Source organism: Enhydra lutris, unplaced genomic scaffold (assembly GCF_002288905.1).
Source record: "Enhydra lutris kenyoni isolate GAN:26980312 unplaced genomic scaffold, ASM228890v2 scaffoldscaffold20, whole genome shotgun sequence".
NCBI lineage: Eukaryota > Metazoa > Chordata > Mammalia > Carnivora > Mustelidae > Enhydra > Enhydra lutris.
In genome coordinates, this window is record NW_019154104.1 from 19,990,495 (window position 1) to 20,004,114 (window position 13,620).

At 38.3% G+C, this 13,620-nt stretch overlaps 1 protein-coding gene across 3 annotated transcripts in view; it reads right to left on the reverse strand.

The window, feature by feature from the left end:
* LOC111148612 (zinc finger protein 410) overlaps positions 1-13,620 on the reverse strand; it is a 40,439-nt gene that overhangs the window by 16,513 nt on the left and 10,306 nt on the right. For 2 of the 3 annotated variants that reach the window (XM_022505333.1, XM_022505335.1), the window contains exons 1-5: positions 12,457-12,519; positions 11,101-11,281; positions 9,918-10,053; positions 5,245-5,463; positions 3,882-4,073 (exon numbers count right to left, since the gene is read on the reverse strand). In XM_022505333.1, the coding sequence (XP_022361041.1) occupies positions 3,882-4,073; positions 5,245-5,463; positions 9,918-10,053; positions 11,101-11,133 (580 nt within the window). In that variant the 5' untranslated portion in view covers positions 11,134-11,281; positions 12,457-12,519. Of the gene's footprint in view, positions 1-3,881; positions 4,074-5,244; positions 5,464-9,917; positions 10,054-11,100; positions 11,282-12,456; positions 12,520-13,620 lie in introns of those variants that run through there. The other variant, XM_022505334.1, reaches the window with a different exon arrangement.

Consider the following 13,620-nt stretch of genomic DNA (forward strand, 5'->3'; position numbering starts at 1 on the left):
TGCCTCCCTTAAATTTAAGTAAAATCAGTTAATTAAAGCTTTATATAAAAATCCCAGATTCGCAGGTAATACGACTTTTCTTTAATTTTCTTAAAGATATAGTTGGACATCAACAGAGAAAAATATTTATGATTACTTAATTTTGCTACAAGCAAATGGAGTTTATCTTTCTAAGACATATACCTCAGGAATAAGATTTGTATTTCCAAATTTCCCTCTCAAAAGCCAAGAACAGGAACAATAAATGTGCTACCCATCATATTTCCTGGAACCTGACAGCTGATCAAGGTTTCCATCTCGAATATTAATCTTAATTCTCTTCTTGTCCTACATGTTCCTTGCTGTACATGTCACCAAGTGCTAATCATAAAACTAAATGCTCCAAGGTCAGAGTAGAATCTAAGATGCCTTTTGTTACTTTTAATTTTTTTTTCTTTTTTAATATCGTCCCACACAGTTTTGTTTTGTTTTTTTTTAAAGATTTTATTTATTTATTTGACAGACAGACATCACAAGTAGGCAGAGAGAGAGAGAGAGGAGGAAGCAGGCTCCCTGCGGAGCAGAGAGCCCGACGCGGGGCTCGATCCCAGGACCCTGGGATCATGACCTGAGCCGAAGGCAGAGGCTTCCACCCACTGAGCCACCCAGGCGCCCCCACAGTTTTTATTTAATTGAAAATCAGCTGCACATAGGTGAATTTTAAACAGTACAGAACTATATATACCATAAAGGAAATTTCCCACCAACTCCAGAGCTCCAGCTAATTAATTTCTAATGAAAGATCAGTAGAAATTAATATAGAAATTTAAACAGCTGACATTTGGGACTTTGTGTATTCAATGTTGTAGATACAATGAGAACACTGATATAATCATGAAATTTAAAAACCGCTCAGAAAATAGTGAATTGCTTTGTATTTGAGTCCTTATGAAACTACTCCTTAAAAAAACACAGAGCACTGTTTGCCGAAGACAGATTAGCTTAAAATGACATCAAGCAACGATAGTTTTGGATATTTAGAGATCTGACAAACTGGTTCCCCCCAAAAAGAGAAAGACAAAGAAATTCAACATTTTATATGGTGCATGTTGTATAACACTGTAAACACTTTAAAGATCCCACAGTTATGTGAGGTCTTTGCATTCAGGATAAAATTTCCAGCAAGAGTATCATATATAGTATGGGTCAGTAACTTACTCTGTAAAGGGCCAAATACTAAGTATTTTTGGCTTAAAGGACCATATGGTCTCTGTCACAACTACTCAACTTTGCCACTGGAGCAGCCAATTTGTAATGAATGGATATGCCTGTATTCCAACCAAACTTTATTTACAAAACAGGTGGTTATTTGGCCCTTTGCTAACCCCTTATATAAAGCATCATATACAAAATTTAAATATATCCGTATTTCAGTCAACTTAGAGGTGAAGATGTGCTCTGAGAAACTGCTGCAAGACTCACAAAATGGCTTTAGTAACAACAAAGATATTTATGTTAAAGATGCATTTAATGGGGCGCCTGGGTGGCTCAGTGGGTTAAAGCCTCTGCCTTTGGCTCAGGTCATGATCTCAGGGTCCTGGGATTGAGCCCTGCATCAGGCTCTCTGCTCAGCAGGGAGCCTGCTTCCCTCTCTCTCTCTCTGCCTGCCTCTCTGCCTGCTTGTGATCGCTCTCTCTCTGTCAAATAAATAAAATCTTTAAAAAAAAAAAAAAGATGCATTTAAATACTGGATAAAATCATTATGTTAGTGGGCAAAAAGCAATATTAGAGTATTTCATGATTTAAAAGTGTGTGGAATCAAAATAATAAAACTTTCAAAAACAACTTACAGTGTTTACTTTTATCTAGATGCCTAACAGTTTATATATCTAAGTTAGCCCCCTGAAAAGGTTTTATGGAATCATTTCATTGACAAAATAGAAGACTCTCATATATTTGGGCTCATTTTATATTCAAGTATACAAGGTAGTTGTTTAGGTAGTAAGGTAACATATTTTGAGAGTAATAAAAACACCCACACAATGCTTTGCTGGTTATAAGCTCTCCTAGAGACACTCTCATTTAAATCTCCAAAACAACCCCATCAGGTAAACTACTCAGTCTCTGTGTTCTGAACACAAGAATACTGTGGCTAAGAAGGTTAAATCTCCTAGGCAGAGGACTGGTTCATGACAGCACCAGGTCTGGATCCCAGGTCTCAAGACACCAAGCCCTAAGTTCCCTCCCTGCACAGCTTCTTCTGGCACATGCAGTGCTACTTCCTTAATGCAAAGTGGAGATGTAGACGGTTTCAGGATCCAGAGATTAGCAAAAGCATCTCAGGAAGAATCTGAACTTTACAGCCTCCCCAAAATGGTAAATCTGACCATTCTAAGGAGCACTATGGTTGTCAAAGCAGAACTAATTATTCTGAAACTAAGAAAAGTCTGAAGTTCTCTTTGCAGTGACATAGATGGAGCTAGAAACTATTATGCTAAGTGAAATAAGTCAGTTAGAGAAGGACAAATACCATATGATCTCACTCACAGGTGAAATTTAAGAAACAAAAGAGCAAAGGGGGGAAAAAACAGAGAGGCAAATGAAGATATAGACTCTTACCAATATAAAACAACTGATGGTCACTAGAGGAGGGATGGGTGGGGGGGATGGGTGAAACAGGTGATGGGGATTAAGGAGTGCACCTGTGATGGGCACCCAGTGTTGAACCACTATATTGTATACCTAAAACTAACATTCAGCTGTATGTTAACTAACTGCAATTTAAATTAAAACTTTAAAAAAAAGAAGTCTGGAGTTCCCCATGTAGAAAAGATTTAGGTTAATGTTTCTAAAACTGGAATATTCTGAAATATTCTCAGGGATCCTTGAGAAAGTTTCTAATTTTTTATTTTCACTTGTATCGTAATCACAGAATAGTCATAAGCACGTTCTAGATCATCCACATGTGCTGCAAACAGTCATGTACCAACATAAAATTTCAGTACTTTAAGCTTGGTTTGTGATAATGATAATGTGTATCTTACCTTAATAACTTGTTGTAGTACCTTAACTGTCACAGATTAAAGAGAAAATATAGAAGCAGCTCTAAAACAAAAAGTATTATGGCATGTTACATAAGCAAAGGTTGTGCAATGCTTTAGGGGTGGTTTAAATAGAGTTGTGGTCCTAAAGCTTGAACATGTATTGGAACCACTGAGAGGGCTTACTAAAAGAGGGCATGTTTCTGACTCAGTAGGATGAGGCCTGAGAATTTGTATTTCTAAGTTCCCAGATGATGCTGATGACCCAATAACTACACCTGAAAACTACTGGACAGAGAAAAGTGGGAAAGAGTTAGTACAGGCATGCTGAACTCAAAAGAAACAGCACTACAGACTGTTTGGATATTTAAGGTCATATGATGAAAGGGTTCCAAAAAAAAAAAAAGCAGTGGTAGCTACTGAAATTGCTAAATTGCTATGAGTAGCAATTCAGTTTCAGCAAAATACCATCGTCTGCCAAAATAAAATATTAACTTTATTTTCACTGGTTTTGTAGTTTTATTTCTATTAATTGGTAATACTGTTTTGATTTTATAATGGTATAAAAGCTCCAAGCATAGGGAACAGTACAATAAAAACAACTCAAGGTAACATCTTGATCCGTGAAAATGTTTTCCCTTTAAAGGGGCTCTGTACATAATTGAAAGCTGACGACTGGGAATGCTAGTGGTGTTGATTTTGCATGTGAATCTGCCAGAGCGAAGTTATTTTATAGAAAATAAGCCAATGTACACATTTCTAGCTGTCTGCTCTCACCAATAAAATAACTTTGATTACAGTCATTGCATTACAAAATCCCCATGCAGAATACTGGAAATGACAAACATCACAGGGTCTCACCGTTGCTGCTGGTTTTTGCATTCTTTGCCAGCTGCGCGCGAGTAGCCGCAATCAAACTATCATGAGCCAACTCCTGAACCCGGAGGAACCATGGAATGCTACTGTCTGCGCTCTCACCGGAGAGGAAATCATTCCCTGAATCCTCTGCCTCATCTTGTACAAATACTAAGTGCTCAGCTGAAGAGCCCAGACCTGGAAGAAACAAGGGGATAGGTGAAAGTTACCCACCAAGTTACCCTTTTACCGGCCCTGGCTCAGATACTTCGTATCTGGAATAGCTGAATCCGCTCTTGTAGATTTTCACCTCTCACCTCAAGCTTCTGTTCTCCTACTACATGAGGTTCTCACTTTCCACTCCCAGACAGGCTTATCTTTCTTACCTCCTCTGGTTTCAGAGGCAAAGCTGTCCCCCCAGGGCAAGCAAGCTAGGATCCTGACCCTATCGGTTATCTTCTCTCGGCCATCTGCTAGCCATTCCTCTCTACTGGCCACCTCACAACCTCCCCTCAGAGCCTTTAAATGTCTCGCCCATCTTCATTTTTAAAAAGAAGAGAAAATCCCAAGTACTTCTCTAGCTATTTACTCACAGTCAAGTTTCCTGCCAAGTGTAGCTCCCAACTTTTGTATCCACTTTATCATCTGTCACGGTTAGAACCCTGGCCTTGACCTCTACCACCTCAGTAACAACTGCTCTTGCTCAGGTCACCAGACATAAACTTCCCAGTCCTCCCCTCACTAGCCTCTCCTGTGGTATGTGGCATGACTTACGACCTTCTTCTTCTTTTAGACATTTTCCCTCTCTTGGCTTCTCCCATTTCACTCTCCTTCTGTTTTCCTTATCCCTCTCTAGCAGTTCCTCCCCACTCTTCTGCTACTCTCTTAAATGTTTTTTCCATGTTCCCAGATTTGCCTTCTTTTCTGTTTATGCTTCTGAATCAAAGAATCCATGCTCACTGTTTCATACATTTCCTGAATGCTGATAAGCACCAAAACAACTTATTTCCCACAAGACATTTCTAGAACTCTGTTTCTAACTGTCTAAAGGACACCTCCTCATGAATGTCCCTCTGAAATCCCAGTATCAACAAGCAGAAACTGGAACTAATAATCATCCTCCCCCCAACCCTGTTCTTGGGCTATCTTGCTGAATGGCACAATCTAATTTCCCAAACGAGAAACTTCTGAGTCATCCTAAAGTCTGCCTTCTCCCTCTACACATTCAACTTATCACCAGACTATACCAATTCCCTAAAATTATAAAATAATAAGGCTTCTTTCCATTTTAGGTATGACTGAGTTAGATATGCCCCACCCCCAATTTTTGTCCTCAAGCATGAGCAGAGTTCAGAAAAGGATAGAGTACCTGCTCTTGTTAGGTTAAGAAGAATAAAAGAAGTGCTATCGCTCGGCTGGAGATCTTGCAACAAGCCAGGAGACTCTGGAGTGGACAAAAACTCCGGGGACTTCTGTACAGTCTGAGCCCTCGTCTCCTCTCCGTCTGGGCCCACATTCACCTGAAGGCTTCTCAACACAGCTGAGGAAGGGACCTCCTTGGAGGAGTTTGTATGACTTGGAGTATCATCTAGCAAAGGGAAAAATATCACAGCTTTATGTAGCACCTATATCCAGAGCTCACCATTCTGATACACAGCACCCTTAGGAGCAGCAGCATTTTTATTTTACAAATACAAAATTTCCCTCAGAAGAAAACAGAGTGATAACTTTAAGTTTGTTTTTTTTTTTTTTTTAAAGATTTTTTTATTTATTCATTTGACAGATAGAGATCACAAGTAGGTAGAGAGACAGGCAGAGAGAGAGGAGGAAGCAGGCTCCCCGCTGAGCAGAGAGCCCGATGCGGGGCTCGATCCTAGGACCCTGGGATCATGACCTGAGCTGAAGGCAGAGGCTTTAACCCACTGAGCCACCCAGGCGCCCCAATAACTTTAAGTTTTAAAGGGAGTCAGCCAAAATATGAGGGACAGATTCATTTGACACTTGGCAGTAACAACCAACCAACCATCCACATTTGGACATTATTGGCCTTTGTCCTTTCAAGGCCAGAAATCAGTACTTTTCCCTCGAAAAATATATTTATACAACAAATATTAACTCAAGAATAGGATTCTAAATTTTAAATTATTTGTCTTGGGAAAAGATTCCCTCCCTTTAATTTTTATAGCATGTATGTGACAGTTCTATTGAGTCACTAGGGGAAAAAAACCACAACCTGAGAAATCACTGAAATTTTACAGAATCATAAATGTTTCATTATACTTACGAGTTTACAATGAAATGTAAAGAAATAATTTGGAAGACTTGCTCTCTAGAACTTTATTCTAAAGGGAGGAATGAATTTTTTTTTAAGATTTTATTTATTCATTTGACAGACAAAGATCACAAGTAGACAGAGAGGCAGGCAGAGAGAGAGGAGGAAGCAGGCTCCCTGCTGAGTGGAGAGCCCGATGCGGGGCTCGATACCAGGACCCTGAGATCATGACCTGAGCCGAAGGCAGAGGCCTTAACCCACTGAGCCACCCACGTGTCCCTGGAGGAATGAATTTCCAAAGATTTTGGTTGCAGTAAAATGAGGACTTGAACTGCAGAGCTAACATATCCAATGTTTGCAGGGGTTTCAGTCATCTTTATAAAAGGCAGATAATTTGTTTTCCTTTTTTTTAAGTAAGATGACAGATAAGATTATAGGAATGAAAGTAGATGCCTAGGGATAGTACTGCCATTACAAAGTCTAATGCAATAGTACAATATGAATGTCCTTAATGTCACAGAACTGGTTAAAGAGTACATTTATTAAAATGGCTAACTGGTTTAAATGGCAAATCCTTAGTTATGTTTATATTATCATATACAAAAAATTTTTTTAAAGTAGTTCATAGCAGTAGTAAAAAAATCATAGTTTTTACTATGATGAATATAACTAAATATTCATCAACAGTGTCACGGACAAAGAAGCTGTGGTTACAGACATGTAACAGAACACTACACAGCAATGAAACCAAACAAAGCACAGCCACACACACAAGGATGAATCTCACAACTATACAGTAACAGAAGAAAGGTACAGCAACATACATTCATATGATTCCAAGGTCTAAAAACACTTAAGTTTAAATTGCATTGCTTAGATCTCTGTGATGAAATTTAGGGAACAAATATTGGTCAGAGAATTGAAGGTAGTGGTGACCTGTGAAGAGGTTGTCTTTATCAGGGAGGGACCCCATGGGGGCTTAGCTGCTGGCAAGGTTCTATTTCTTGATGGGGTGATGGGATCTCCTTTATAATAACTCTTTGAAATGTATAAGTACAGGATCTTATACTTTTCTATATCTATCACAAATACCAACTAAAAAGGAAACATACCCGCCATGCATGGAATGATACACACATATTTAAGATGGAGAGGAATAAAGTTAGAAAGATGTGCAGATACATTTGTTTGTAATATTATGTTTCATGAGCTGGGATGTGAATTTCATTTATTATTATTGGTAAAATAATTTCATTTATTATTATTGATAATTGGATATCTAGAATATTTTCAGGGATGCTTGGGTGGCTAAGTCAGTTGGGCGTCTGCCTTCGGCCACAGTCCCAAAGACCCAGGATCAAGCCCACATCAGGCTCCCTGCTCAATGGGGAGTCTTCTTGTCCCTTTGCCGTTCACCCCGCTCGTGCTCATGCTCTCTCTCTCAAATAAATAAATAAATAAAATCTTTAAAAGAAATAAAATAAGATAAAATAAAATATTTTTTTTAAAGATTTTATTTATTTATTTGTCAGAGAGAGAGAGAAGGAGAGAGAGCAAGCACAGGCAGACAGAATGGCAGGCAGAGGCAGAGGGAGAAGCAGGCTCCATGATGAGCAAGGAGCCCGATGTGGGACTCGATCCCAGGACGCTGGGATCATGACCTGAGCCGAAGGCAGCTGCTTAACCAACTGAGCCACCCAGGCGTCCCTAAAATAAAATATTTTTAATCAGGGTACCTGGCTGGCTCGGTCAGAAGAGCACAAGACTCTTGATCTTGGGGTTGTGAGTGTGAGCCCAACACTGGGCGTAGAGATTACTTAAATGAATAAATATATAAATAAAAACTTTTTAAAAATAAAATAAAACATATTTTTAAAAGATTTTATTTATTTATTTGACAGAGATCACAAGTAGGCAGAGAGGCAATTGGGGGGACAATGGGGGGTGCTGGCGCCCTGCTGAGCAGAGAGCCCGATGAGGGCTCAATCTCAGGACCCTGAGATCATGACCTGAGGCGAAGACAGAGGCTTAACCCTCTGAGCCACCCAAGCGCCCCTAAAATAAAATATTTTTAATCAAAATTAAAACTAAAGGGGCGCCTGCATAGCTCAGTCATTGGGTGGCTGCTGGTCATGATCTCAGGACTCTGGGATTGAGCCCTGCATGCGGCTCCCTGCTCAGCCTCTCCTACTCCCCCCACCCCCACTTGTGTTCCCTCTCTAGCTGTCTCTCTGTCAAACAAATAAATAATCTTTTTAAAATTACAACTGAAGTGGGGTGCCTGGGTGGCTCAGTGGGTTAAGCCGCTGCCTTCGGCTCGGGTCATGATCTCAGGGTCCTGGGATCGAGTCCCGCGTTGGGCTCTCTGCTCAGCAGGGAGCCTGCTTCCCTCTCTCTCTCTCTCTGCCTGCCTCTCTGTCTACTTGTGATCTCTCTTTGTCAAATAAATAAATAAAATCTTTAAAAAAAAAAAATTACAACTGAAGTTAATGTAGAAAAGAAGATTAATGATTTTGTTCTTTTTACTTCAATATTGTTAAAATATTTATTTAACAAATTAAAATCGGGAGAGAAAATTTTAAGCCCAATGAAGATCAAAATTTATTAACACATGGAAATGTACACATACTGAAAATCCATAAGGATCTGGAAAAACTCCAACATACCAGTAGAAAAACAGGAGTTGAATGACAGAAGATATGTGAAAGCTAGGAACTAGACAGGGAAGCCTTAAGTCAACACTGGTTGGTTGCATGCATCTGCCTTCTTGAATCTTTAAACATTGAAAAACATTTTAAAGTCACTTCAAAATCACCTCCAATAGAGGACAGTACCCAGAAGACGTTATTATAAGCTGTCGCCAATCACCAATAGGTGGTGACCCTCCCCCGATTTAACATCAATATTCCAAATTTTAAATATTCCAATTTCCAGAAAATAAAGAATTCACTGCACCCAAAAATAATGTTCTCCTTGGTAACAGTCAAGGGATAGGATCTCCTTCTCCCCATCCAAAGTTAATCTCACAACTCATGATCAGCATTCTAGTTCCTCCTACCTCTCCTGGAGCCTCCCCACTAATTAGCCTCTCTTTCTGTTTACAGCTTCTCTAATTGGCTCTTTCCTCTTAGCATAAAACCATCCTCAAATATTTCAGATCTTAAAAAAAGAATTCTGCCATCTACCTTATGTCCTTCTCTTTTTCCTTCCCATAGCAGGAGAGCCTTGAGAAAGTGTAGTTACTTCCTCAACTACCCTTACCTTGCACTGACGCCTCAACCCTCTACACCCTGGCTTTCCATTCCCTTTCCATGGAACAGGTCCTGCCATGGTCAACAATGGCTTTGTTGGCCCTTTCTCACTGGGACAGTCCCTATCCCACGGGCCTCTTAGAAGCATCTGACACACTGCCTATTCTCCTGAGTTCTATGCCCGCATTCTGTAGGAATATTTCTCTCACTACTCTAGCCTTTCCTTTTTCCCTCCTTCATAGGCTCTCCTGCTTTACCCTGTACCCTGAATAGGGAGCTCCACATTGATCTTTTCTTCTCACTCTCACATTCTACGAATGATCCTATCCATTACTGTGGCTTAAATTACCAATTAAGTAATTGGTAATTAAGTAACTCCCGTGGTTGCTTATTCTCCATAATTCCTAGTTTTTACAGTTTCTACCAGTCAGTTATAAAGTCATTTATCCCATCCCACCAGTATGATAGAGCAGGCTAAGCTCTTAAAAATTGCTTATTTCTTGTACGCTTCATTTTTACCTGGTAACATTAGCCGACTGCATTCTGGGGCCTCAGTCACTGGAAGGAGGGACAAGCAAGTAATGTCTTTAGCTTCTGATTCTACTAGCCCCTGTCCCAATGGGATGGACGTATTCTGAACAAACTGTACCAGGAGCTGGGGAGTGGGGGAGGAAGAGACAATATTGAAAAATACAAGTTGTTATGAATTAATCTAAACCTCTGAATTTACAACAAGTTCACAGCGTAATTAAATCTTTATTGCTTACTAGTTTCAAGCACATTCAGAGAAAAACTACATTAACTACAAAATAACACTTGAAGTTATTTTTATCAAGTGCTCTGTTCTAAAGAAAAGCTATATTATAGTGGCTCATTTAATCCTCATCATAACCCAGTAAGATTGAACATGTATTTTAAAGATAAAGAATTAAAAATAAATAAATAAGTAAATAAAGACAAGGAATCAAGTTGAAGACATCAAACTACTTATCTAAGGTCACGTGACTAATAGGGGAAGTAAGTCTTCAAACTTATATCATCTGATTCCAAATTCACTGACCTTTCCACTATGTGACACAGATATACTAAAATTAAAGCAAGAGAAATGAATAAAAATAAAAAAATGTTTAGGGGCGCCCAGGGGGCTCATCCAGTTAAATGTCTAACTTTTGATCTCAGCTCAGGTCTTGATCTCAGGGTTATGAGTTCAAGCCCTGTGATGGGCTCCACACCTAGCATGGAGCCCACTTAAAAAAATAAATAAAATAAATAATAAATACTGTTTAAATCCTCTAATTATATTTATAAAGAAAACACTTTCAGATATATATAAAATTAATTGAAAAATGGTTGTGGTAGTAAATATATATATATATATATATATGTATATATACATCCACATGTTATATAAAATTTCTGTCATTACATAATTACCTAGATGTATAATAACTTATACTTACTTAAAGAAACATAAAAAGCGATAGGTAAAAGGAGTTTTTAAATCTTTGAGAAAGTACTTAGTGATAGAAAAAAATAATAAACTAGTAGTTAATGACCAAAACCATATGGCCCACAAAACCTAAAATATTTACTATCTGGCTCATTACAGAAGTTTACTGACTTCCTGACTTAAGGACAAACCTTGGAAGATAGCCCACAAAAAAATACAAATAGATAGATAAATAGCACTGCCTGGGCTCACCTCTGGTTTGGATTCTAACTCATCTGATAACATTGATTCAGCTTCCAAATCCTGTAGATGTTCAGGGGACAGGTTAAAAATTTAATTCAGTCAATGACACCTTCCTGTTACGCTCATATTCCTCTAGGAAATGCTATTCTTTTCCTGTAAGATGCTGTGCTGGGTGGGTAGTCAATTCAGCCTAAAAAAGGATGAGAGAGAGAGAGAGAGAGAATTAGAGGAGTAGAAAAATGTAGCTAAATAAACAAAGGTAAGTCTACATATCTGAAAATCACGACAAGCAAGCAAATAAAGAATTCAAAAGTTGTACTTTGTGGAATTTCTACTTCTACTAACCTATTTTAAGAAAAGGTCTTAAAAGTAGAAAAAGTATATGCCTAAAGAATTTCATGTTAGCATCTATAATAATAAACAACTGCAAGCAAGATATAAATACACATATATACCCAACACTTAGGGAATGGTTAATTAGATTATAGCACTGTCACTTAAAAATATGGTTATTAAAATAACGCAACCACAAGAAGTGCAAATGACATGTTAAATTACAAAAACAAAATACAAAATTATGTACTTGTTATTATTAAAACTAGTTAAGATATGAACAGGAAAAAATAAAAGGAAATTAATACAACTATAATAGTAGCTATATTAGGTGGCAGGCTGGTATGACTTATTTTTCTTTTCTCAAGTTCCTCATCTTTCTAAAAGTGGTTACAGAGTCAAAATCTGAATGTGTTTCCCAAAAGTAGGACCCTTGGGACCCCTGCTGTAGCTATTTTCACCCCATAATTAAAATTCTTACCTTCTTATCACTTTATTTTTTTTCAGACTTTTGACAAAAGAGTTCACTATCTTTTGTACAATTGTTGCTAAAATTGGGACCACTACCATACACAAAATAATTGTGCAGTGTAAAATGCACCCAGGATGGGAGTTTTCAATTAATACCAAAGTTGACTGGAAAGTTAGATTAAGGTAGGTTTACTCTACAAAAAAGGCATTTAAGAAGTTCCTGAATAAATGTTTATTGTTCTGTTGGTTCCTTCCTCTCCCCCTTGCTGGCTTCCAGAAATCCTCATTTTCATCATTAAAAAAAAATAACAATTCACAAGACGTTAATGAAAGTGTCCTTTGTTTCCCACATAAAATCAAGTATCATAAATCTCTGACTTTTCCTTTCTCATATGTTTTTCTTATTCCAACCCTACACATACTAGTTCAATGCTGTTTATTCATCCCTCTTTTTCACAGAGGAAGGAACCAAGGCTCAGTGCTCAAGTTATTAAGCTGCAGAATCTGAACTCCCACCCACAGAGCAGCTGGCATAAATAGCGATTACATCTATCTACTTACATCTATCTACATCTGACCTTGAAACACCAGGGTTTAAGAATTACTTCTCCTGGGCGCCTGGGTGGCTCAGTGGGTTAAAGCCTCTGCCTTCGGCTCAGGTCATGGTCTCAGGATCCTGGGATCGAGTCCCGCATCGGGCTCTCTGCTGGGCAGGGAGCCTGCTTCCTCCTCTCTCTCTCTGCCTGCCTCTCTGCCTATTTGTAATCTCTCTCTGTGAAAAAAATTAAAAAAAAAAAAAAAAAAAAAGAATTACTTCTCCCCAATTCCAGTTCATCTCAAGAAGCCAAGAAATAACCAAATATTTGTTCAGGTTTTTCTTAAGGTTCCTCAAACTCTTGGGTTTCAAGATTGTAAAATCTCTAAGAAACTAGACAACAATTTGCTGCCCTTTATATTCGTTAGGCTTCTTAGAAATCAATGACGCTGGCTGCGTTTCCATTATCCTCACCTAATGAAAAAAAAAATGAAGTTTACGAATATTATGAATATGTGCACCAAACAAGGGAAAAATCATATACTGGTTCTGAGATACTTTTGCAAAGCTGTAATAACGACTTAAAGAAGAGAGCTGCCACCTCTAGACCACCACTTCTCAAGGGTCCATGGTTATCTATGGTATCTTTTTATTTTAGTGTCATTTCAGCAGTAATTTTTCAAAAAGTTAACATGAGCATTTTCTGAAACAAATGGGTATCCATATTATAACTGAGTTCTGCCCAAATCTGCTGCCCACGTTTGTGGTTTGTATGTGCACTATATGAACTAAAGAGACACTAGTAGGACAGAGAAGCATAGGCAGGCTGACCTCAAGACACTGGGGCACTCAGTACCTTATCAAGCTGTGTAACCCTCATCTTTAACACAGCAACTCACCATGTATATTAGCTGGAAGTGTGATGGCAAATACGCAATTAACTTTGTTTCTATTCTCAATTCCCATTATCATTTCACAGGTTTCAAAAACCGCAATGCAAATTTTTAAGTAACAACTTCACTGAGATACAATTCATATGCCATACAATCTACTCATTTAAAGAGTACAGTTAAATTATTTTTAATATATTCACAGTTGTGAATTTGCAACCACAACCACAATCAATTTTACAACAATTTCATCACACCAAAAAAGAAACCCTGTACCTATCAGAAAGCACTCCCCATTTC